The sequence below is a fragment of the Galeopterus variegatus genome, unplaced genomic scaffold (assembly GCF_000696425.1).
Source record: "Galeopterus variegatus unplaced genomic scaffold, G_variegatus-3.0.2 Scaffold2695, whole genome shotgun sequence".
NCBI classification, from domain to species: Eukaryota; Metazoa; Chordata; class Mammalia; order Dermoptera; family Cynocephalidae; genus Galeopterus; species Galeopterus variegatus.
The window spans coordinates 251,778-278,716 of record NW_007728806.1 but is presented as its reverse complement, the minus strand read 5'-3'; the positions used below and the strand labels follow the sequence as shown (position 1 = coordinate 278,716).

Sequence of the window (26,939 nt, the reverse complement as noted above, 5' to 3'; positions counted from 1 at the left end):
AATCGACGTTTGCCAATGCTGGAGCTTCCATCAATTAAAAACAACAGGTCAACTTTGCAGTTTGGATCTCCCTGGGATACTGGCTCCAAAGACTGTGTGCTTAATTCTTCTTTTGGAACAAATCCTGGTCAGACAACGGCTTTCTCAGGCAGAACCAACTCCATGATTTTGTAATTTAAACATTGTAATAGTGAATTACTCAACAGAGATATCACCACATTAGCAATGGCTGCCACAGTCACTGTGATGCTGGTGCTAAAATCTCATGGATGAACTCAATCGTAACTAAAGAAATCTGAGGTGTAATACCAAGCAGCAAAGCATTAACCACTCATCTTCATACAGAAGCCTTATGTAAAAGCTGATCTTAATCTCCTTTTTAAAGGATAAGCTACATAGAAAATGGATTTTCCTCTGGCTGTGTGAATCCTACACATCTTTTAAGTTTAATTCTTCATCTCTTCAGCCTCTTGAAGCAGAAAAGTCCTAAAATGATTACACTGGACACTAAATATTTGCTGAGAGATTAATTCATGCTTTTGGGCTCCCAAAACAATGGCAGTGGTTTTATGATTTTCTTAGGTATCAAAACCACTGGGAGGTTTTTCTTAGGTACTGGGAGGTCTAGAGCAGAGTTACTTCTGAGTTGAAAAATATTTAGGACAATGAAGGAGAAAGACAGCATTTAAATTCCTGAGAATATCTTTCACGTGACATAGAAAATTAAAATGAAAGAATTTCCAAAGAGAAAAAAATTATGCATAAAATGCTACTTCCACATTTATAACAGAACATGGAGAAAACTGCTGCCTGGACTACCCCAGGGAAAGGAGTTATAGCTGCTGACTACAAAGAGGAAATTCAAGTTTTACTATTCCCACAGTAGATACCACCAACTGTACTATAAGTGTTGGTTGGTGTAAAAATATCATGCAGCACTACAAATCAAAGCTATAAAATGTTCACATCCCTTTATCTAAATATTTCCACATCTAGAAATCTAGCTTAAGGAAATAATGCAGATAATTTTAGGCGTACTTCATAGCATTATTTTTAAGAGTAAAAAATTGGAGATAACCTAACTGTCCAATCTTAGGAGACTTCTTTCAATTCTTTTGGGAGTATACCCTGAAGCAGAATTGCTGGATCATATAGTAATTTAGTGCCTAATTTTTTGAGGAACTTGTCTTTTATTATTAATTATAAAGTTGCTTCTCTAGAGAACCGTAATAACTTCGTATAGCATACATTATACGAAGTTATACGAGGTCAAGTAAGCAATGGCATATCTCTACAGGGGGTACACAGTCAATAAAAAAAAATGTTTACAATGACTTTTTTAGGGACCTGGGAAATGTATCTGTTGCTGTATTAAGAGAATAAAGAGTTCAAATTACATAGAATACAATCAACTATTAAAAAATATAACTATATAAATGACTAGAAGGAATCTGTCAAAATTTCAACAGTTGTTGCCAGTAAATAATGAGACTGGATAATATTTTTTCCTTGTTGTGTATCTGCCAACTTCCATATTTTCTAATGAGCATGAATTATTTTGATAATCAAGGAAAAAAGGAAAAAATTTGTGATGCATTTGAGAATAAATGAAAGAGTAGACAAAATTCATATCCTTTTCTTTAACCAAACTACAAATGAAGGAATATGGTAAACTATTTCTCCTTTATTTCTTTTTAATAGGTCTGAACATTAAACTGGAAAAGTATTTGTGAACATTTTTTATTATGTTTTGTGACCAAATGTTCATTTAATCCCTCTTACGTTAACTCATTCTTATACTTGGCTGATGAATTTCTTGGTCTTTTCTTTATATGTGGATATGTATGCACAAATGTGTACTCAAGAAAAGGAGCCTTTAAAAAAAAAAAAAAGAAAATTTGTATCAGGTTAATTTGTATTCTTAGGAGGCAGAAGTGGGATTTAAGTTGTTATCCAATGACTTAGATTAATATCTGAATTATAGTCCTCATTCTAAATTTGTTTCTTTCCCCCACCCCCATCTGTGACATAAAAAAAGGAACCAAAAATACTTTAATAGCCAAATAGCTTAAATGATTAATTGCAAATAAAATGTTTTCAAATTGATGGGACTGAAATCAACACAATTCAATATTTACTGAGCACTTACCTGAGCTAGGTATTGTGTCCAAAGTGCTTATAGTCTAGGAGGGAGACAGAAGTAAGCAAGTGCTTACATGTCCACCACGACAGAGGAATACACAGAGGAGGGGGATACAATCCAGTCAAGGGTTCAGGGATGATTTCTGGAGGAGACGGTATCTGAGCAGAGCTAAGACTACAATTTTCTTCTCCCTCGTTCCCTACTGTCACATATTTTTAATACATTCTTTATTTATAGAAAGTAAATAAAGGTCAACTCCAGATTCACTTAGATCCTGTGATAAGAAATTCCCAATTAGGATGAGTGTTTTGTCTGTGTGCTTTCATAACACCCTGTGTTAACCCTAAATTATTCCATTGTAGTATAAGTGTCTGTTCCCCCATTAGCTTGGGAATTTCTTGAAAGCAGGCAGTATCTTGCTTACCATAGAAATCTCCAGCACACAGCACAGTATCTGAAATAAGGCAGGCTCAAAAAGGTATAGTTACTGTTCAATACATACTAGTAGTCCTTATTCCTCCACTTACAAACTCATCTTTTGACTCTTTACCTTTCTTTAGTATAACTTCCAAATTCCAGAAATTTTTATAAGATAAAAACTCTTTATCTACATATATGTTCAGTTGTCTGTAATTATTAGTGAATATAGTGAGATCAAAAGGACACCTGGTATGTTTTATTGCTAACAGTTCTGTATAGTTGGTTAGTGTTTTGAACTAAACGTTTATGTACCCCCAAAATTAATGTTGCATACACTAACCCCAATGTGATGAGATTAATGCCTTTATAGGAAGAGACACTGAGAGCATGCTCTCTCTCTCCTTGCACACATAAAGATGAGGTCATGTGAGCACACAGCAAGATGGTGGCTGCCTACAAGTCAAGAGAAAATGAAATCTACCTTGCCAGTACTTTGATCCTGTACTTCCCAGCCCCCAGAACTGTGAGAAATAAATTTCTGTCATTTAAGCCATCCATTCTATGGTATTTTGTTATGGCAGTTCAAGCAGACTAAAACAGATTTTGGTTCTGAGAAATGGGGTGATAAGCTTTTAATGACAATTATGATTGCTGGTGGTAAGTCAGTGGTCTAGTTCATTTTGGATTTCTTATTAGAAGGCATCATAAGATATGGCTAATAAAATATGCTTTGATTAGATTAACAGTTATACAAATATAAGGTCATTTGAATTTTAAAAACTCCAATATTTAGTAATAATACTATAACAAGAATCACAAGTTATGGCAATTAAGGATCCTTTTCAGCTAAGAGAGACAATCCCATTCTAGAGTCAATAGTTAGTCTAACTTACTTTGTTTTTGCCTCCTTTAATAAAGAAGGGTCATCCGTGGCCAAATATACTCTTTTTTTGTCCACTTGCATTCTGCGTGAGAGAAGCTGAAAATGTTCTTCAACATGCACCATGTACTCCTCAATGGGATGGAAGGCTGCTTCTGTTCCCACTTTGTCTGTGCGTCTGACATGGACTCTGGGGGAGATATTCAGATTCTGCTGATAATATCCCAATCCACAAGGTGCTTTGTGGGTACTCAATTTATACCCCTACTCATGGTGGCATTATGGGTACTTTTAGCCAATTTTTCTTTCATTTTCACCATTTGAAAAAAATAAAACAAATATTTAAAAACCTTGAACATATTTTCTAACTATATTTTCAGATTAAACAATACAAGAGGAATTAGAAAATAAGTAAAATCTTAGAAGAATGCTTTCTTATAGAGAAAGTCACTGGCATATCAAGAATAAAACTCCATAGTTATACTTCATACTATGCAGCAAAATACCAATGAGAAAAAAACAGGTATAACTTCTAAGATTTTTAAGAACAAAATGATAACCAGGATTCACAGTTGTTACTACAGAACATGAAAGATATTGTTTGTAATGTTCTGATACTATAGTTTTTTGTTTTTTTCTTTTCATTTTACCCTGTAGAGTTACTATAACTGTCAGCTTGTAGAATTTAAAGTTGAAAAAAAAAAAAAAAAAAAACCCACAGACTCATCAACTTTTCCTATAGCACAGTTAAGACAGGCAAACCTTTTAAGGGTTTTTACTATTTCAAGTTCATGGAACCATTCCAGCCCTTTTGTTGTGTGCATAATAAATTTCCTTTCTCCGTTTTTCACTCTATCAAAAGCAAGCAGATACAGATATCTCACTGTTCTATTTAAGAAAAGCCCCAAAATAGTAAAATTGGGGACACAGATTTACATTTAGATTTATTTGCACTAAATAAGGCCTTGACTTCCATAGTATTCTCCTCCCATCTTAGTGCTCCCAAAGTAATTTTAAAGGTAATAAAGAATAATAAGAGTCATAGTTTGTTTTCAAAAATTAAAGACTCTCCTTAAATCTCTCCCTCCCCCTCAAAATAGGAAAAAGGTAGATTTACTTCCCTTTAGGTCGCAGTATATGGGTATTTCTTAGGCCAAGCCTAAGGCCAGCTTTTTATTATGAATTAGGAGTAAGGGTTTGATTTCAGTGGAGTTACACTGCCATCTTCATGGCTATTTTTTCCATTGCACTCCATACTACATTCCAGATGTGAATACTATCATATGAATATCTATCCTATCATCTTTTCCTTCCCACATCCTTCTTAATCACCGCTTCTCTTGACAAATTAGAATTATTCAGTGTGGTCTATAGAAATGAAGTGGGGCAAAAAGAACAATTGCACTGAATTTCAATGAAAAGTTTCATGAGAAGAAACACTATTTGATATTCTGATTTCACATGTACTTACATTAGCTCTGAAGTCAGTAAATTCTCTACGTATGAAGACTAAGACGTGAGGAAAAATGTGGGGAGGAAAATATGAAAATAAAAAACAAAGGAGACCTATAACAACAGGAGGAAGGGCCAAAGGAAGAGAAGTATCTGAGACAGTAGCAGAGCACTATTAAACAATTATCTCAGCTGTTAAGTGAACAAAGAAAGAACAGTCTCCCCGTGCCCTAAGGTAAACTCTGGAACCTCTGTTCTTTGGTGGGGCTATGAAAATTAAACTATATATTGTAAAGTTCACAATATATTGTAAAGGTACATAAACCTGCTATTACATATAATGGTTTGAAGAAAAAAATCAGATTTTACCCAATAACTGGATGTTTGAAGCCAAGCTTCTTGGTGGACTCTTCTATTTCCTTTTCCAGCCACGGTTGTGGGCGGATCAAGTATTTGACAAACTGGGACACCCACCACACTGCAGGATCACCATGGACTCGTACAAGTCGATCTGCGAGGTCTTCTGGTACAGCCAAGGGTAAATATGGAGGACGGGGATGAAGACTGTCTACAATAGGGAGCTCGACCACTTGAACATTTTTGTCCTTCACTTCACCTGACAGAATATCAAAACATATCATCATCACCTACTATATTCTTCACATATCTACCATTCAACAAGAACTCACTCTCAGTGCTTTCATCCTCATAGTAACTCTAAAGAAGTATTATAATTTTCACTTTATAGAGGAAGTTAAGTAACTTACTTAAGGTACCAGAGCAAAATGGATAGAGCTGAATTTCACATGCAGGTTGGTCTGCCTTTCAAGTCTATGGCCTTTTCTAAAAATTTTTATCATGGGCCAGCCCCGTGGCGCACTCAGGAGAGTGCAACGCTGGGAGCACAGCGGCGCTCCGCGCATGGCCGGTGTGCTCACTGGCTGAGCGTGGTGTGGGCGACACTAAGACACCCCTTACCGGTCACGAAAAAGACAAAAAAAAAAAATTTTTTTTTATCATAACATGCGAGCACAGCGGCGCTCCGCGCATGGCCGGTGTGCTCACTGGCTGAGCGTGGTGTGGGCGACACCAAGACACCCCTTACCGGTCACGAAAAAGACAAAAAAAAAAAATTTTTTTTTATCATAACATGCGGTCATATCAACACCTCACAACCTAAGTAAGGATGGTATCCAGCACATAAAGCATATTTAATCAGAGAATAGCCATACTGCCAATAGACACAGCCAGCTAACAAAGTTCTGTTCTTTCATTATTGTTGTTTTAGAATTAGATAATAAAGTGCTCTTAATACTTCCAGCTTGTCATTATAACAAATGGCTCTTGCATTACTTTCCTGACAGAGCACAATGACTCTGAAGATACATAAAGATTCTAATTATAAGTCAAGCATCTATATCTTTTGGAAAAAAAACTAGATAATTCTAAAGTCTTTTTTTCCTTGGCCAAATTATATCATATTTTCAATTATGATAATAATAAAATCTGTGTTGCTTTTTCACCTGGATATTAATTTAAAGTTTGAATGGAGATTAGATCCTAATTTTTACAGATGATGATTACTTTCAGAATTCAACTTCTATGTATCATTGTTACTGCTGCTCTATAAACATTTTTTTTTACTTTTTATTTTAACATTTACTTGTACATATTTATGGGGTACAGTGTGTTGTTTCAATTCATGCATATACTGCACAATGATTCACGTAGGGTAATCTATCAACTTTATAATGTAATGATAAGAACAAACCAAAAAGCCAGCACTCCTAGAACTTATTTTACATATTAAAGACCACACAGTAATAACTAGAAGACACAAAGATACCAGGCAGAGAGTTTTCACTAACATAAAATATACTGAGTTAAATTTTTAATAACAGAAATTATTAACCTAAACATACAAAATAACTCCCGTTAAGATGTTGTCATTGTGCATAATGATTTAGAACACAATCACCAAACCATTAAACAAAGAACACACTTCTAGAAAATAAACCTAGAATATGCTTAAAATGTATTCACTAGAATGAAACAGTCTTCAAATTCTGTTTATTTGTACATATGCGAAATGTTTTAAAATAAATTAAATGATCTGGGAATATAGTCAATCAAACCCACTGCATGGTTATTAGAAAGTCAGCTTGGTATTACTAATTAAAAACCTCTGGTTAATATTCTCTCTGTGATATGTAACACTCATTTCGGGATACTTAGAACAAAATCCTTGAGATATGACATTTGTTGCATAAATAAATGGCAATAAAAATTTACCATCAGTATTGTAGTTCATCTAAGGTGTCAGTTAAGAAAAGAGTGGGGCACCTTTATCAGAAATAAAACTATAATTAAGAGTGTGAGGGGAAATAGTGAAAGGGAGATTATTACTGAAGTTTTAAAGGGTGATAATTGCTTTCCCCCTTATATCTCCTATGAATTTGAAACCAATTGAGAAACAGAGAGAGGAATAGGATGGCAATCAAAATATCAGCTTGATAACCAATGAAGATGAAATGCAGAATATGATTTCTGTGGTTTAGGTTTATGGCTTCATGGACTTTCTAACATTTCCTACCCACATTTGGTTCCTCCTCCCAAACTTACCAGCTGGATAACACTACTTTCCTTCCAAGTAGAAGGGAAATACGGTAAACAGAAAGAGCAAAAAAGAACTTCTGTACTTTTCCCTCCTAAGAAGTGGAATTAATTTCACTCCTGTAGAAACTCTGAGAGTGAAGGATTCATAGTACCTGCCCACCCCCAACCTCCAGGACAATTATCCAGAATTAGAGAGCTATTAAAGGTACCTTGATACCAAATTTAGACTTTCTCTTTAAGATAATGAGAAAGACTGAAAAAGGAGTAACTTTCTCACTACATGATTCAATGTTTATTTTAATATTTTATCAAGGCACTGCCTAAAATGATCTCATATACCACCTAAAATCATCTCTAGTAATCTGTACCAGTTTTTGGAGTTTGGGAAACAAATTTATTTGTACAATCAATATGTTTCAATAAAAAATCAATTAAAAAAATAAACTTTTTCATTTTACAGAGGAAACAGACTAAGAAAAGTTAAACGAACTTCTCAAAGGTAATTCGGCTAATAAAAGGGCCAGGATCAGACCTTAATGTTCACTCCATTGCTTATACTACATCCAATATTCTGAAATCTACATTTTTAAAAATTTTATTTTTACTTGAAAATAACTGTGTATATTTATGAGGTACAATGTGATGTTTCGATCTATGTATACACTGTAGAATGTATTCATTACATCAAGCTAGTTAACATATGCACCACCTTACCAACATCATTTTTTTGTGGTGAGAATGTTAAAAATTTATTCTTTTAGCAATTTTGACATACACAGTACATTATCATTAACTATGGTCACCATACAATGCCATAGATCATTAAAACGTATTCCTGCAGTCTAAATGAAACTTTGTACCCTTTGGTCAACATCTCCTCTTTCCTCATCCTTCCTCCTATCCTCCAGCCTTTGGTAACCATCTTTCTACTCTCTGTCTCTATAAGGCTGACTTTTTTAGATTCTACATATAAGTGAGATCATACAGTATTTGTCTTTTTGTGCCTGGCTTATTTCACTGTTAAAACTGATAAAAAAAAAATTCAGTAAAGTTTCAGATTATAAAATCAGCATACAAAAATCAGTAGTGTTTCTATATGCAAACAAACTACTTGAAAAAGTAATTAACAAAACAATTCTATTTACAAGAGAACCAAAAAATAAAATAAAATACTTGAGTACATTTAACCAAGAAAGTGAAAAATCTGTACACTGAAAACCATAAAACACTGATAAAAGAAATTGAAAAAGACAGAAATAAATGGAAAAATTTTCCATGTGCATGGGCTCGAATAATTAATATTGTTAAAATGTCCATACTACCCAAGGTGCTCTACAGATTCAATGCAATCCCTATCAAAGTTCTAATGTCATTTTTCACAGAAATAGAAAAAATCCTAAAATTCACATGGACCCATAAAAGACTGAATAGCCAAGGCAATCTTGAGCAAAAAGAACAAAGTGAAGGCATCATATTCCCTGGCTTCAAAATATATTATAAAGCTATGATAATCAAAACAGCATGGTACTGGCATAAAAACAGACACATTGACCAATGGAACAGGACAGAAAGCCCAGAAGTAAACCTAAGTATTTATAGTCAACTGATTTTTGGCAAAGGTGCCAAGAACACATGATGGAAAAAGAACAGTCTCTTAAATAAATGCTGCTGGAAAAGTGGATATCCATATGCAGAAGAATGAAATTGGACCATTACCTCACACCATATACAAAAACCAACTCAATACAGATAAAAGACTTAAACATAAGACTCGAAACTGTAAAACTGCTAGAAGAAAACATAGGGAAAAGCTACATGATGTTGGTCTGGGAGATGATTTCTTGGATAGAACTCCAAAAGCACAGGCAACAAAAGCCAAAATGGACAAATGGGATTGTATCAAACTAAAAAGCTTCTGTACAGCAAAGGAAACAACAGAGTGAAGAGACAACCCATGAACTGGAAAAAAATATTTGCAAACCATACATCTGATAAGGGGCTAATATCCAGAACATATAAGGAACTCAACTCAATAGCAAGAAAACAAATAACCCAATTAAAAAATGGGCAAAGGTGGCCAGCTGCCAAAAAATAAGTAAAAAATAAAAATAAAAAATGGCCAAAGGATCTGAAAAGACATTTTTCAAAAGAAGAGATATGAATGGCCAACAGATATATGAAAAAATGCTCACATTTCTAATCATCAGGGAAATGCAAATAAAACCACAATGAGATACTACCTCACACCTGTTAGAATGGCTATCATCAAAAAGACAAATGATAACAAATGTTGGCGAGGATGTGGAGAAAAGGGAACCCTTGTAGGCTGTTGGTGGAAATGTAAATTAGTTCAGCTATTTTGAAACCTACATTTTTTTCAAAAGGCATTTAAGTATGGCACCTTTGATCAAGCAAGAGAGCCCTGCCATTCTATTAAGACTTTAGTGTTCTAAAAAAATGCATTGTATCAACCTTCCAGCAGAGAATGTTTTATATGTATAAATCATACATGTTAGCACTATTCATTTACCAAAAAATTAGTACAGACTAGCCTGGGCTTTAGACAATTGATTGCCCAGTTCAACTTGAATTGATACGAACATTATTAATTATTTTGGGTATCCATTCTCAAGACTATCTCTCTGCTATGGTCTGAGTGTCTGTGTCCCCCACCCCTCCACCCCACTGAATCCATATGTTGAAATCCTAACCCCCAAAGTGATAGTAGTAGGAGGTGGGGACTTGGGAAGGAGGATTCTGCCCTCATGAATGGATTAATACACTTATAAAAGAGACCCCAGAGAGCTTGTTTGTCTTTCCACCATGTGAAAACACAGCAAGAAGGTGCCTCTATGAGGAAGCACGACTTCAGCAGGCAATGAATCTGTTGGTGCCTTGATCTTGGATTTCACAGCCTCCAGAACTGTGAGAAATAAATTTCTGTTCTTTATAACCCACCCAGTTTATGGTATTTTGTTACAGCAGCCCAAACAGACTATTACAATTCTGTTGCTAATAACCCTGTTTTATAAGGTCATTCTCTTTGCCAAGGGCAGATAAGACTAATAGGCTTGCTAGGACACTTATAGCCCTCTGCCAGGACCATAGCTCTTTGAAAGGAACAATCTGCACAGCTACAAGCAAGCACCTCTACAGAGCCCTCTTCCCTGTTAGCCAATTCATATAAGCCCTATATGAAAGGATTATTCTGTCATCATTCCACATAACAGAAGACAAAGACCTTAGTCCTGGTCAATTAGTATTACTGGTCTTTACTACTCAAAAGAAAAGTCTTGAGAAACTTAACATCTACTATGAATGAATAGATTCTGCTGTTAAGAAAAATGTTTCAAGGGTGCAAAGGATTTTGGGCACCAGTCCATGAGATTCTTCTGCATTTACTGTCATCTTTTTTCAGTTGCTACTCAGCAATTGTTAGCACTCTGACTTGAGAGATAAGCAGAATTCAGGAGGGGGAATCCTGAAGACAGAACTCAAGATTAAGAGGTCTGGAATAGGGTTGCCAGTTGAGAAAAATCTCTGATAAGACATCACTGCCTGAAACTTAAATTTTACTTCTGGAGAGGAAAGGATTATTAGCAATATTTGGGGATTCTAAACCAGAAAAGCTATCTGCTTTCTAGACTCAAGCCTCATAAAAAGGCTCACTACCTCACAACTCATGGAGATCCTGACTTCCCCTGAATAGGTACAGAGGAGTAGAGTGAGATTTTATATTCTCTTGCTGTGGGTTGCTTTGAATGGTTATAGCTGCTAGGTGCCATCACATCCAACAGCCATCCCAAGAACTGTGCAAATTGCTGAGACTTGTGGTCCTGCTGGGGAAGACTGGAGCAGAGACATCAAGCAAAATATACTGAGGAAATGCCTATTAATGCAGTGTCTTGACTGTAGCATGCTGTGATTAAGAGTATGCACTTTGGAATCACAAAAGCTGGTGTTCAAATCCTCTATCACTTAACAGTTGTGTGACCTTGAATAAGCTATGCTTAACTTCAACCCAGTTTCATCATCTGGAAAATGGCATTAATAATAGCACCTTACTCATCTGTAAAACAGGATTAATAATAGTATCTTATTCATCGAGTTATATTAAGAATGAAATGAGATGTTGCATGTAGAAAGCCGTGCACAATTTCTGACACAGTAATTCTTAAAAAATTTTAACTCTATCTTGGGGTCAATTCTGCTGAGCAACTCTCAAGAAGCCAGCTACAGTCTGGTTCAGGAAGAGATTTGCCAAAATATCATGTTCTCTGAAAAATGTATGAAATGCTCACTTCAGTGAGCACTTTCCTCCCAAAGTATATCTTATTCATGCTGTTTACCACAGGCAATAGAACAATGAACAGATTTTATCTATTCAAAATATTCAACAAATGATCAAACTGAAAGCTAGGACTTACCACCTTGACTTGACCAAACTCTGCTCTGTATCAAAACAAAGAGTAGCAGCTAGTTGTCTAAAGCAGTAATACCTTCTGCTTATATTACAGCAAGGGATTTGTATGTTTAACTTATATGAAGACTATCTGGACTTCTGGGATTTACATTTTCTTTAACAGTTTGTGGCCAAATATGACTCTGATTAAATTCTTAGTAAACTATCTGAGACTTGTTAAAGGAGGTAAGAGTAAAAGGAGATCAAGACTGAAAGCTAACTAGCTTTTCTTCATTAGACACAAAAGATGGCCATTTAAAAAAAAAAACAACAACAAGAAATGTATGAGGTCTGTTCTTTGGGATTTCAAAAATGATGACATAAATATTTATATCCTCATTTAATGATGGATATCTATTCTCATTTAAAATATGGAGGAAAGATATACTATAAAGAGTGAACATCTAGGCTACTCTCATTTTGTTTTTAAACCACTTCAGCTGATAGAAATCTCTTCTTGAACTTGAATAAGCAGCATTATGAATTCTATCACAGCTCTACTTAAGCAACAACTCCAAAGACAATTATTACTGGCAGTTTGAAGCCTTCAACTAATTGAATGAAAAGTTCTAAACATTTTGTTTTTAAACCACTTCAGCTGATAGAAATCTCTTCTTGAACTTGAATAAGCAGCATATGAATTCTATCACAGCTCTACTTAAGCAACAACTCCAAAGACAATTATTACTGGCAGTTTGAAGCCTTCAACTAATTGAATGAAAAGTTCTAAATTGAATCATACGAAACACTGTATAGTATTAGCAACATTCTTAAGAATTAGCATATCACATTGTGGGAATGATTGGGCAGCATTCTCATGAGGTACTTGCTGCTTTTACTAGCAACAGAAATGCCTTACAAAGGCAACTAGACTCATGGTTCACTGACCTCAATGAAATTCTGATAGATTTAACTCTGGATTGGGGACTAAAAGAAATGGGTCATAGAAAATAGTGAGTTATGTAGTTGAGGATAAGTGCCTTGGGTTGAATGTCCCCCCCAAACTTAGTCCTCACTGTGACAGCGCAAAAGGGGGTGGAAAATCCTATTATGATAATTAAAAGGTGGGGCTTTGGAGAGGTGATTAGATTGTAGAACCATGCCATAGTGAATGGGTTAAAAATGGTGGTCAGGAGCATGGTTCCAAAGGCTTTAAAAGGAGAGTGAATGAGGAGGTTAGTTTCTCTGCTCTGTTCTCTCTGCTTCCACCATTTTGCAATGTGAGGGGTCAATGTCGCCACCACCAGATGTGTTCCTTGGACTTTGGACTTCCTAGCCTCAGAATCTTTAAGAAATAAATTTCTTGTTTCTTTACAAAATACCCAGTTCTGTATATTTTGTTATAAGCAACAGAAACAGACTGATACAATAAGACAGGCAGGACAGTGTCAAAAGAAAAAAGGCCAAAGAGGTTTGTTTGCTTCATGCTGCTAAACAGAAGGCTCCCTTCAGTCATTCTTAATGTTTCTGAAATAAATACACACACACACACACACACACACAGAGTCATGCACAACATAACAACATTTGCCATATAATGACGTTTTGGTTAACAACAGACACACGTATGGCAGTGGTCCCACAAGAGTATAATGGAATTGAAAAATTCCTGTCTCCTCGTGACGCCATAGCTGTCATAACATTGTAGTGCAATTATTTAATTTTATAAATAAATTTAGTGTAGCCTAAGTGTACAGTGTTAATGAAGTCTACAGTATAGTAATGCCCTAGGGCTTCACATTCATTCACCACTCACTTACTGACTCACCCTGAGCAACTTCCAGCCCTGCAAGCTCCATTCATGGTAAAGTACCCTATACAGGTATACCATTTTTCATCTTTTATAATATATTTTTACTATACCTTTCCTATGTTTAGATACACAAATATTTACCATGTGTTACAATTGCCTACAGTGTTCAATACAGTAACATGTTATACAGGTTTGTAGTCTAGGAGCAACAGACTACCATATAGCTTAGGTGTGTAGTAGGCTATACCATCTGGGTTTGTGTAAGTATATTCTATGATGTTTGCATAACTACAAAATCATCTAATGATACATTTCTCAGAATGTATCCCCCTGTCATTAAATAATGCATGACTCTCTCTCTCTCTCTCTATATATATATATATACACACACACACACACACACACACACACACACACAAATATAATTGTTATTTTGCCAAGAGGCTGCAGTCAGTCTACAGAGAGCTTGCTCATAAAGAGGATGGATACTGCCAACAGTCTCTTTGATAAGGCCCGATAATTTCATGGCTAGAAGTTTGGGGAAGGTTTTTTGTTTATTTGGTCTATTTTTCTATAGGTTAATACTCTCTCCTAAGTTAGCACCTCCTTCCAGCTCAAAGTATACCAAAGATCCTAGAATAGCTTCTCTCATTGGCAAGAAACAAAAGAATAGAGGAATGGAAAGCAGTGGGAAGACAAGGCTAAATTTCATCAAATTTACTAAAGAACCAAACTCCAACTTCCCTTTCCCCCATTCCCTTATAAAAAACCACAATCACAATTTAACTCTCCTATTCCTCTTATTCTTTCACTACGTCACGTCTCCTTGAAAGAAATAGCTAGAGAATTCTTGAAAGAAATGACTGAAAAAGCAGGCATGCCATCAGGATTTCACAGGATGGAGCTATCAGTCAGCACGCTGGATTCCCTTTTGCTTCGGGGGAATTTTATAGCTGCCTCTAGGATTAGCATAGATGGAGAGTTAAGAATGAGATGTTTCACAATGGATTTAAGGCTATTTGTAATTTTTCTGCTACATCATCCAATTATGTTAAATCAGGAAGGCCCAATTTGGGTTTCTTGATGATGGGGTAAAGGTCAATTCTAATACCCTAAAACACAAGAACTATAACTAGAAATTCTGGCTACACCATGGGAGAATAAAATGAAAACAGAGCCATGTTGAAGAAAATAACAGTAACAAAACAGTTAAGAATTTTGTGGAATATGAGGGGAGAAGATAGCTTAATTAGTGTAACACTGTGCTAAAGTGCTATGCAAATTGCTGATAAAATAGACATGTCTTAGCCTACTAAAATAGTAACTGGAACAGCAAATCTCTCTAGTATTGTAAGCTGTATCAGTCTACAAAGTACCAGCAGCTCTTAGCCTACTAAAATAGTAACTGGAACAGCAAATCTCTCTAGTATTGTAAGCTGTATCAGTTTACAAAGTACCAGCAGCTCCAACAGTAACCCTACCATCACTCCCTTCTCTAACTCTTGCTGCCATCTTAGACTGCAGAATATATCTTCTTTCACAGCTGCCTCTGCTTCCACTGTGGAAGAAAGAAGGCAGGCTGTGGAGTATGGCCTTATGTGCCAAGCCACAGCTGCTGTTGTCACTGTTGCTGATCTGGCGAAAGTCACCTCACTCTCCCCTTCTAGGTTGTATGACACCTCTAGAAAGAGAGCTAATATTTTACAATCTATAGCTTCTGGTGGCATAGCTGAGACAAATACCATAAAGGCATTGCCTCAAAAATGGCTATATTTTACCCATTTTGGTTTAACTGGGGATATCTATAAATGAAGAAAAAGCACTTTGAGATGAAAAGCATGAAACCTTCACTAATAAAGCATCAAAAGGGGAGGAAGGAGTATATATGTAGCAAACAGGGCAAAGAGGAGATGTCTGATATGGTGAGAAGTAGTCTTTGGCATAAAAAAAACAATACAGATTTAATACTTCACACTATGCCCCCATGAAATTTCTCATTTAGGCTTAAAATGGGTTCAGCATCCCCACAACCTTCTTTAGAACCTGAACTAGAATCTGTAAAAGAAGACTTCTGCCACTCCCTTGCCAAGAAGGTCATTCACTGTTTTCCATCTTATGCAACATGCTTCTCAACCTGTAGATAGTTGTCAATTGTCCACAAAGTCTTACCAAATTATTTTACTATATTCTTATCTTCATTTCAAGTCATAAAGATTTTGGTAGGGATGAAAGTCCAGACTCTGTTCTTTCTATATGCTTTACTTCTTATCAATGACCCATGCTATAAGCCACTTTTAACATTCCCCAGCACTCTACCAGTACTTGAATCAAGAGCTAACACTTACTGAGCACCAACTATATGCCAGGTACTGAACTGAATGTTTTCCATACATTATCTCAATTAATTCATAAAGTCTTCATGAGGTTAAATACTCTCTTACTCCAATTTTATAGCTGAAGTGAAGTAACTTATTCAGGGTCATTCAGCTAGTAGTAGTCGAGACAGGAGTTAAACCCAGACATTCTGATTCCACGGTCTGAAGTCTTACCCCATCCCTCTTCCATTATCACAAAGTTTCAGAGGAAAACAAAATGGTTCTTCACCGAATAACACAGATTGGGGTGGGGGTCGGGGGGACTCCAGGTGTGAGTTTAAATAGCAAGGAAAAGGGAAAGGAATGCTCTAGAGAAGTTCCTATGGGTGAGGTCCAGATCTCACTACAGTGTGCACTAGGAATCTAATGTTAAATAACCTAGGAATTTATTGCTAAATAAAAGATACAAATTTTAAATGCTGGTCATCATTGTACCTATACAAAGCAATTAGTAGACGTGAATTGCGGCTTAATAACTTTACTCATTTTCACTTTGGGCTCATACTGGGATCCCCAAAGAAACAAAAATAATAGCTAAAGACAGCTCATCTCAAATTTAAATTACCTGTATGGAACGATTAGGGTGCTTTTAAGTCAGCTTAAAGCTCATGATATTACTAAGAGTTAATAATACCTTCATAATTTGATTGTAAAGAGAGAATGTAAATTAGCCGACCTGTGACAGTCTTACTTCCTAAAAATTATACAATAAGCTTTTCATGAAAGAAAAATAGCCTACTTTGAAACAGAGAACGTAGAAGCAAAGTTATCATAAAGAGATTTATTAAACTTGTAAACTACTCTCCCTATTATCCATTTAAATACTACCAACTATTAAAAATTGAAGCAAAAATATTTTGCAATCTAATATTCTTGTCCTTAAAATATACTTTATTATATTTATTATTATATTATTATAATTTCTAAAGGTGATTAATTTCCATACATTATCTCAATTAATCCACAAAGAATAAAACAATTCCAATTTACTCATGAAGACTTTATAAAGTATCTTTTCCTGATGATATGAACCAAAATTTAAGATATAACAACTGATGGTATCCAAAATGAACTACAAAATAAATATAAATATTTTGTATTTTCAGATATAAATTTCAGCCCTGATTATTATTAAAACAAACTTTATTCTTGTCAGTAGAATTTCTAAAAGGTTAAAAAGATTAAAGAAAGGGCTTTTAGAGGTTATACAAAATGATTTTTAAGTTAATTCAAGAGATCGCTAAGTTAAATATACATACATGAATAGGGACAATCATGATATGTTATGAATAAATTTGTGTGGTTTCACTTCTATAACTCCAGAATGTTCTAATAAAAAAAAAGTCATATTACTTAGGAGGATAGAAACCTCCCAAATGACAACAGAATAATACTCTTCTACCTGAACAGGTAAAAGCTGAGAGGGGATATGTTCAAAGCCCACGAAATCACAAAATATTCAGATATGGTGTCTAAGAATGTGTTCACCATATCTCAGCATTAGGGATCTCTCATCGGTGTTTGAAAGAAGCAGCTTAAGAATAAGTAAAATAAAGCACAATTTTAGAAAACAGGTAAAATTTTTACAGAACTCATTATTCCAAGAGAATATAAAAGTAAGAGATAATATGTTTGGAGGAAAATATGAATGTTCAGACCTTGAAATCATGGATGGCAACCATATCTCCTATGAAATCAATAACCATTGTTAAATCAGAGTAGAGAACTAGATGAATCAGTGGTATGACCCAAAATGCTCTCCTTACACCTCATTACACAGGGAACAACATATACATTATGAGATGGTTACATATCGGTTGAGAAGGATACATTTTCTTTGTGTACCAACAAACATATTATTTCTCTTCCCTGCAGTATGGAGGTAAGAGATAAATATAACACAGAAACAAGAAAAGGATAAGAGAAAGAAGAACAGAATATTACTTATGCCTGCTGATACTGCTTGCTTGGTTAGACTAGGATATAAAATTCATAAAATAAAGGACATTGGAGTTCTAAAATTACTATTACATACAGCAAGCAAAACTTGTACATGATTATTTATTCTTACCAATTTCAAAATCCAATAAATATTTTTTGAAAACTGTGTAAGGGATCACTGGTTACAAGGAATAGAAACCTAGTCAAATTAGCTCAAGTGAGAAAGATTACTGAAAGAATACAAGGGAATTACCAAGAAACAAAGAGCAGAAAGTACAACTGGATCTTATAGGAAATGGGAAACCTACAATTCTTACCATCTCTCTTGTGGCCACATGGTCAATGCAGGTCTGCTATACTCTCGTTTCTGCTAACCAACTTCCCTTTTGCTCAGGGTCCATCTTGTGGGCATCAGATTCAGTTTATGGGATTTTACAGCTTAGTCTTACCCTCATATATACTAGTTTCTGTCTTGTAATAATACCAGCACTTACTGAGACCATGTGCTGAGCACTGTGCTAAATGCTTAGAATTATTATTTCTTTTAATTACGAAAATGACTGTATAGATGACCAGTGAAGAAGTTAGAATCCACACCCATCGGACTCCAGAGTTGGAAAGCTCAACTACCAGGTTATATTACCTCTCAACAGAGAATCTCATTGGCACAGTTCATCCTAAATGTTTCCCAGGGTGAGGTGATCATCTTGGTCTGAACAGTTATGAATAAGTGTGTGTGTGTGCACAAACAAGTGTGTGCACATGTGTGTGTTTAGGAGAGGAGTGATTAGATGATATGCACAAGACAGCAAGCATTGTATTTTCCAAGCAGATCGTATTAGATGGCATGTGGGAAGTTAATAACTGGCATCCTTGGTCCCAATATCCTTGTACTCTACACAGAAGTAGCACAGTAAACTTTTGGCTTTCAGGAATTAAAAATTTCAGGAATTTAACTCTTAAGAACATCCATGTACATATCTTTATCACTGCATTTTCAAAGCTGCATTATAATTATGTTTTGTGTTTCTGTCTCCCCCCACAAGTCTGGAACAAGGACATAAAACTAAGCCTATTCATGTTTATTGCCTCAGCAACTACCACTATCCCAGGCACATAGAAAGCAAAAAATAAATGTTTAATTGAACAAATGAATTTAATATTATAAAGTGCTGTATTTAATAGTCTGCTGTAAGAAGTCGTCACTTAGCTAGGTAGTAGAAGAACTTACCATCCAGCATCACAATCTCAATGTTATGGGTAAATTTTGAGATTTGTGATTATCACCAGTTTTACTGCTTTAAGATGCAAAATGGTCAATACTAATCAGGTTCTGCCATTATTTAAGAACTCCACCAGTTTAAGATAATAGTTTAAGACCACAAATACCCAGAAAAGAGTAAATAAATACTTGCTAGGCTACATGGACACTTTTATTCTTCTCATTGCTTGCTCACTACATCAGAAATGTGTGGTTATTCTGTCTTAGATTCCATCAACATTTTATAAACACGTACTACATAAATAGTACATGACAGGAAAAGAGGTATCATTCTTGCTTTTGTTAATTTTGTTATTATTTCACTGTTCACTTTCCCAGGGAGTTGAATCTAATTTCCTAGACCCAAAGAATTATCTTGAAGAGTTATAGACCACAGAATCTGTATTTTAGTTATTTAATAATATCAGAACTTATGGTTCATTTTTACATGAAGTACAGAGCCATATGAAATTATGCTAGGCATGCAGTACTGCTTGAATAATGTCTATCCCTCCATTCAGAATTTTGCAGGTTTCACATCCTATAATAACTTGAAGTAGATAATGAAATTCATTTATAAGATTTTCGCTTGAAATATTTCTACCTATCATAACAGAAAATAGAGAAATAAATTAAACATTACATTTAAAACTAATTTATTTTATAATCCTTTTTATTGCTGTTTGTGATCATTATTAAAACATACTGTACTTTTTTTCAGTTCCAGAAAAATGTTCACATATTAGCTCAGTTCATACTCAACTGAGCTCTCTGTTCTCAATGCCTACCCTCAAGAGAAACTAGTTTACCAGAGCTTAACCTGCCAAGGTTTTATCAAAGCCTAACCAACGTGGGGAAAGGAAAATACCCAACTGAGACTCTTTTAAAAGACTAAGACCTAATCATAATATTATCAAAAACTTCTATCCACACAGCATACCACCACATCAATTGGGCTGATGAATAATAATGAGGGATTATAGCTAAAATAACTAAGGAATCAGCCGCCGAAAGACAACCCCAGCCCAGGCCAGTGCGCACCACACAGAGAGGCTACCCCCAGAAAGAGGCATAAGAGCTGCCGGGACCATGTGCCCTGAGCCAAGCCACCCATGCTGCAGCAAGTAGGCACCACGTGGGACACCCAGCCCTGGCAAGTGCACACCGCCCAGAGAGGACCAAGCCTCCCATCCACAGGCACTGAGACAGCCATGCCAAATTGGCAGTCCCGGCGGGATCCTAGCCAGACATTACAGTCAAATGAGTGGACTGTGAAATCCCCTGCCACAATGACTAACAACCAAAGGAAAGATACCAGAAATATGAAAAATCAAGAAAGTGCACCAACAAAGGGCAATAATAACTCTCAAGCTCTAGATCCTACAGAACAAGAAGTCCTTGAAATGACTGACAATGAATTTTGAGTGCTAATTCTAAGGAAACTAAATGAGATACAAGAAAACTCAGTTAGACAACACAATGAAATGAGAAAAAGTATATAGGACCTGAAAGAAGAAATGTACAAAGAAATTAATGCCCTGAAAAAGAATGTAGTAGAGCTTGTGGAGCTGAAGAATTCATTCAACAAAATAAAAAACACATCAGAGAGTTTAACCAGCAGGCTAGAACAAGCAGAAGAGAGAATTTCTGACCTTGAAGATGGGCTGTTTGAAATAATACAGATGGACAAAAAAAAAAAAAAAAAGAAAGAAAAGAAAAAAGAATTAAAAACATTGAAGAAAATCTAAGAGAGATAACAGACAGCCTTAAGCACTCAAATATGCAAATCATGGATATTCCAGAAGGGGAGGAAAAAGGAAATGGCATTGCAAACATATTCAATGAAATAATGGCAGAAAACTTCCCAGGTATACAGAAAGTCACAGATCTTCAGATTCAGGAGGCTCAAAGATCACCAAACTTATTCAACCCAAAAAGGTTCTTTCCAAGACATGTTATAGTCAAATTGGCAAAACGCAAACACAAAGAGAGAATCTTAAAAGCTGAAAGAGAGAAGTGTCAAGTCATGTATAAGGGAACCTCAATCATACTAACTTCAGACTTTTCATCACAAAACCTAAAAGCCAAAAAAGAATGGGATAATATATTCAAAATACTAAAAGACAAAGACTGCCAGCCAAGAATACTTTACCCAGTGAGGCTATCCTTCTGAAATGAAGGACAAATAGTGTATTTCTCAAACAAACAAAAACTGCGGGAGTTTGCTTCCACACAACCAGCCTTACAAGAAATTCTCAAGGAAGTACCAGATTTGGTACCTGAAAAACAACCACCACTGCCATAAATACTCAAGAAAAAACAAAACCCAATACTAAAATAAAACTGGTAACAATAAAGAGAATAAAAAGTTTATCTACCACCCCAAGAAACCAACAAATACAGAAGACAAACAGTAAATCAGAAAGAAAGGAACAAAAGACCCCTAAGACAGCCAAACAAAAATCAATAAAATGTTAGAAGAAAATCAACACTTTTCAATAACAACTCTTAATGTAAAATGATTAAATTCTCCACTCAAAAGATACAGACTCACTGACTGGATTAAAAAGGTGGACCCAACTATATGCTGCCTTCAAGAGACTCACCTCACCTGTAAAGACACACATAGACTAAGAGTGAAAGGATGAAAAAAGATATACCATGCAAACAGAAATGAAAAATGACCTGGCGTAGCTATTCTTATATCTGATAAAATAGACTTTAAACCAAAAACGATAAAAATGAGGGCCACTACATAATGATAAAAGGATTGATCCATCAAGAAGACATAACAATAATAAATATATACACACCCAATGTTGGAGCATCCAGATTTATAAAACAAACTCTATTAGACCTAAAGAAGGAAATAGACACTAATTCCGTAATAGCAGGGAATCTGAACACCTCACTATCAATATTGGACAGATCATCTAAGCAAAGAATCAGCAGAGAAACACAAGACCTAAACAACACTCTAGACCTATTAGACTTGGCAGATATGTATAGAACATTCCATCCAACAACCTCAGAATATTCATTCTTCTCATCAGCACATGGAACATTCTCCAGGATAGATCACATGTTAGATCACAAATCAAGACTCAACAAATTCAAACAAATTGGGATTATTCCATGTACTTTTTCAGATCACAATGGATTAAAATTAGGAAACAATGACAAACAAAACTCTGGAAACTATACAAATACACGGAAATTAAACAGCATACTACTTAATGACATATGGTTCCAAGAAGAAATTAAACAGGAAATAAAAAAATTTATGGAAACTAATGAAAATAGTGATACATCATACCAAAACCTGCGGGATACTGCAAAAGCAGTACTAAGGGAGAAATTTATCACAATAAATGCTTAGTTCAGAAGAATGGAAAGACGGCAAGTAAACAACCTAACACATCACCTTAAAGAAGTAGAAAAACAAGAACAATCCAAACCCAAAGTTAGCAGACAGAAAGAAATAATTAAAATCAGGGCCAGCCCGGTGGCGCACTGGAGAGTGCGCCACTTGGGAGCGCGGCGGCACTCCTGCTGAGGGTTTGGATCCCATGTGGAGACTGGTTCCTGCTCACTGGCTGAGTGCGGTGCGGGCGCAACACCAAGGGTTGCAATCCCGTTACCGGTCAGTTAAAAAAAAAAAAAAAAAGAAATATTTAAAATCAGAGCAGAGCTTAATGAAATAGAAACCCAAAAAACAATACAAAAGATCAATAAATCAAAAAGTTGGTTTTTTAAAAAGATAAATAAAATTGACAAACCATTAGCAAGACTAATTAAAAAAAAAGAGAGAAGACCCAAATAACAAAAATTAGAAATGAAAAAGGTGATATTAAAACTGATACCTCTGAAATACAAGAAATCATTAGAGACTACTATAAACAACTATATGTCAACAAATTTGAAAATCTGGAGGAAATGGATAAATTTCTGGACACACACAAACTACCAAAACGGAGCCAAGAAGATGTAAAAAATCTGAACAGACCAATAACAATAAAAGAGATTGAAGCTGTTATCAGAAGGCTCCCAACAAAGAAAAGCCCAAGACCAGATGGGTTCACTGCAGAATTCTACCAAATCTTCAAGGAGGAATTGATAGCAATTCTCTACAAACTATTCTAAAAGACTGAAACAGAGGCCATTCTCCCAAACTCATTCTATGAAGCAAACATCACCCTGATACCAAAACCAGACAAAGATACAACAAAAAAAAGAAAACTACAGGCCAATATCCTTGATGAATATAGATGCAAAAATCCTCAATAAAATACTAGCTAACAAAATACAGCAACACATACACAAAATTATCCACCATGATCTAGTGAGATTCATCCCAGGGATGCAAGGTTGGTTCAACATATGCAAATCAATAAGTGTGATACACCACATCAATAAAATCAAAGACAAAGACTATATGATCATCTCTATAGAAAATGAAAAAGCATCTGACAAAATTCAACATTCATTCATGATAAAGACTCTCTACAAGTTAGGAATAAACAGAAAGTATCTCAACATAATTAAAGCCATATGATAAGCCCACTGCCAATATCATCCTGAATGGGGAAAAGCTCAAAGCTTTTCCTTTAAGAACAGGAACTAGATAAGGATGCCCACTCTCACCACTCCTACTCAACATAGTGTTGGAAATACTAGCCAGAGCAATCAGAGAAGAGAAGGAAATAAAGGGCATCCAGATTGGAAAAGATGATGTCAAACTGTCCCTGTTTGCAGATGACATGATCCTATGTATAAAACAGCCTAAAGCCTCTACAAAAAAACTCTTAGAATTGATAAATGATTTCACCAAAGTTGCAGGATACAAAATCAATCCACAAAAATCAGTAGCATTTCTATACTCCAACAGTGAACCTGAAGAAAAAGAAATCAAGAAAGCTAGCCCATTTACAATAGCCATCAAAAATTAAACACTTAGGAATAAAGTTAACCAAGGATGTAAAAAAACCTCTACAATGAGAACTGCAAATCACTGTTGAGAGAAATTAAAGAGGACACAAGAAGATGATATCCCATGCTCTTGGATTGGAAGATTAACATGGTGAAAATGTCCATACTACCCAAAATTATTTACAAATTCAATGCAATCCCCATCAAAATTCCAATGACATTTTTCTCAGAAATGGAAAGAACTATCCAGACATTTATATGGAATAACAAAATACCATGAATAGCTAAAGCAATCCTGAGCAAAAAAAATTAAAGCTGGAGGCATAACACTACCTGACTTTAAACTATACTACAAAGCTATAATAACCAAAACAGCATGGTACTGGCATAAAAACAGACACACTGATCAACAGAATAGAATAGAGAATCCAGAAATCAACCCATATACCTACAGTCATCTGATTTTTGACAAGGGCACCAAGTCTACACATTGGGGAAGAGATTGCCTCTTCAGCAAATGTTGCTGGGAAAACTGGATATCCACATGTAGGAGAATGAAACTAGACCCGTACCTCTCACTGTATACCAAAATCAATTCAAAATGGATTAAAGAATTAAATATACACCCTGAAACAATAAAACTTCTTAAAGAAAACAGGGGAAACACTCCAGGAAATAGGATTGAGCACAGACTTCATGAATACGACCCCAAAAGCACAGGCAACCAAAGGAAAAACAAACAAATGGGATTATAGCAAACTAAAAAGCTCCTGTACAGCAAAAGAAACAATTAAAAGAGTTACAAGGCAACAAACAGAGTGGGAGAAAATATTTGCAAAATATACATCTGACAAAGGATTAATATCCCGAATACACACGGAACTCAAACAACTTTACCTTAAAAAAACAAATAACCCAATTAAAAAATGGGCAAAGGAGCTTAATAGGCATTTCTTTTTTTTTTTTTTTCTCACTTTTTTTGTCTTTTTTCGTGTCTGGCAACGGATCGCAACCCTCAGTGTTGCGCCCGTACCGGACCGGGACTGGCAACGGGATTGCAACCCTCGGTGTTGCTCCCACACCTCGCTCAGCCAGTGAGCGGGAACCGGTCTGTATGTGGGATCCGAACCCTCGGCGGGAGCGCCACCATGCTTCCCAAGCAGCGCACTGCAGCAGTGCGCCACCGGGCCGGCCCCCTTAATAGGCATTTCTGAAAGGAAGACATACAAATGGCCAACAGACACATGAAAAAATGCTCAACATCACTTAGCATTCGGGAAATGCAAATCAAAACCACACCAAGATACCATCTCACTCTAGTTAGGATGGCTAATATCCAAAAGACTGAGAATGATAAATGTTGGCAAGGTTGTGGAGAAAAAGGAACAGTTCTTCACTGTTTGCGGGACTGGAAAATGGTGCAGTCTTTATGGAAAATGGTTTGCAGGTTCCTCAAACAATTACAGACAGATCTACCATATGGCCCAGCTATCACACTGCTGGGAATATACCCAGAGGAATGGAAATCATCAAGTCGAAGGTATACCTGTTCCCCAATGTTCATCGCAGCACTATTTATAATAGCCAAGATTTGGAACCAGCCGAAATGTCCATCATCAGATGAGTAGATACAGAAAATGTGGTATATCTACACAATGGAATACTAGTCTGCTATAAAAAAAAGAATGAAATACTACCATTCGCAGCAACAGGGATGGACTTAGAAAAAATCATTTTAAGTGAAATAAATCAGGCACAGAAAGAGAAATACCACATGTTCTCACTTATTTGTGGGACCTAAAAATAAATAAATAAATATATAAACTGGGGGGTGGGGGACAGAAGACACAACAGTCACAATTCCTTGAACTTGTTAAGATAAACGAACAGATATGATGTTGATGGGCAGGACAGGGGAGAGGGAAGGGGGAGGGAGGATTCAGTAAACGAACACGAAAATCAACTATACTGTATATTGATAAAATAAAATTTTTTTTAAAAAATTGAGATTTGAAAAAATAAAATAAAATAAAATAACTAAGGAATCTCTAAGAAAGCCTAAAGACAGCACAAACAAGGACTAGAGGAAATTTTAGCATTTGATACACAGCTATAGCTAAACAGTAAACACAGCCTGACTTCTAGCCAGATAAACATAAAACCTCACACTAAAAGCCAAGCTACCTCAGTTCCTTTTTATCTGATATATCATGTCTGGTTTTTAACAAAAAATTATCATGCTAAAAGGCAAAAAATACAGTCTGAAGAGACAAGAAAACCATCAGAACCAGACTCAGATATGGCAGAGATTTTGGAATTATCAGACTGGAAATTTGAAATAATTATATGGCTGTCCAGTTAGCTCAGTTGGTTAGAGCAAAACTTTGTAAGACCAAAGTCAAGCAAGGATTTGGATCCCCATACTAGCCAGCAACCAAAAAAGAAAAAAGAAAAACCATAAAATAACCCATGATTAATGAGCCAGGAACTCTAATGGAAAAAGTGGACAACATGCAAGAACAGATAAGTAATGCAAGCAGAGAAATGGATCCTCTAAGAAAAAAATCAAAAGAAAATGTTAGAAACCAAAAACACTGTAAAAGAAATGAAGAATGCCTTTAGTGGCCTCATGTGTATATAGGGAAAAATCAGTGAGCTTGAAGATATGACAATATAAATTTACAAAACTGAATGGAGAAAAAAAAAA

General features: G+C 35.6%; 1 protein-coding gene across 4 annotated transcripts in view; it reads right to left on the bottom strand.

Moving 5' to 3' along the window:
* Nucleotides 1-3,452: 3,452 nt before the first annotated feature.
* The window catches only part of FUT8 (fucosyltransferase 8 (alpha (1,6) fucosyltransferase)), a 248,246-nt gene continuing 224,759 nt past the window's right edge, over nt 3,453-26,939 (bottom strand). For all 4 annotated transcript variants that reach the window (XM_008582682.1, XM_008582683.1, XM_008582684.1 and 1 more), the window contains 2 exons: nt 5,265-5,511; nt 3,453-3,633 (listed from right to left, as the gene is read on the bottom strand). In XM_008582682.1, the coding sequence (XP_008580904.1) occupies nt 3,453-3,633; nt 5,265-5,511 (428 nt within the window). The remainder of the gene's footprint in view (nt 3,634-5,264; nt 5,512-26,939) is intronic.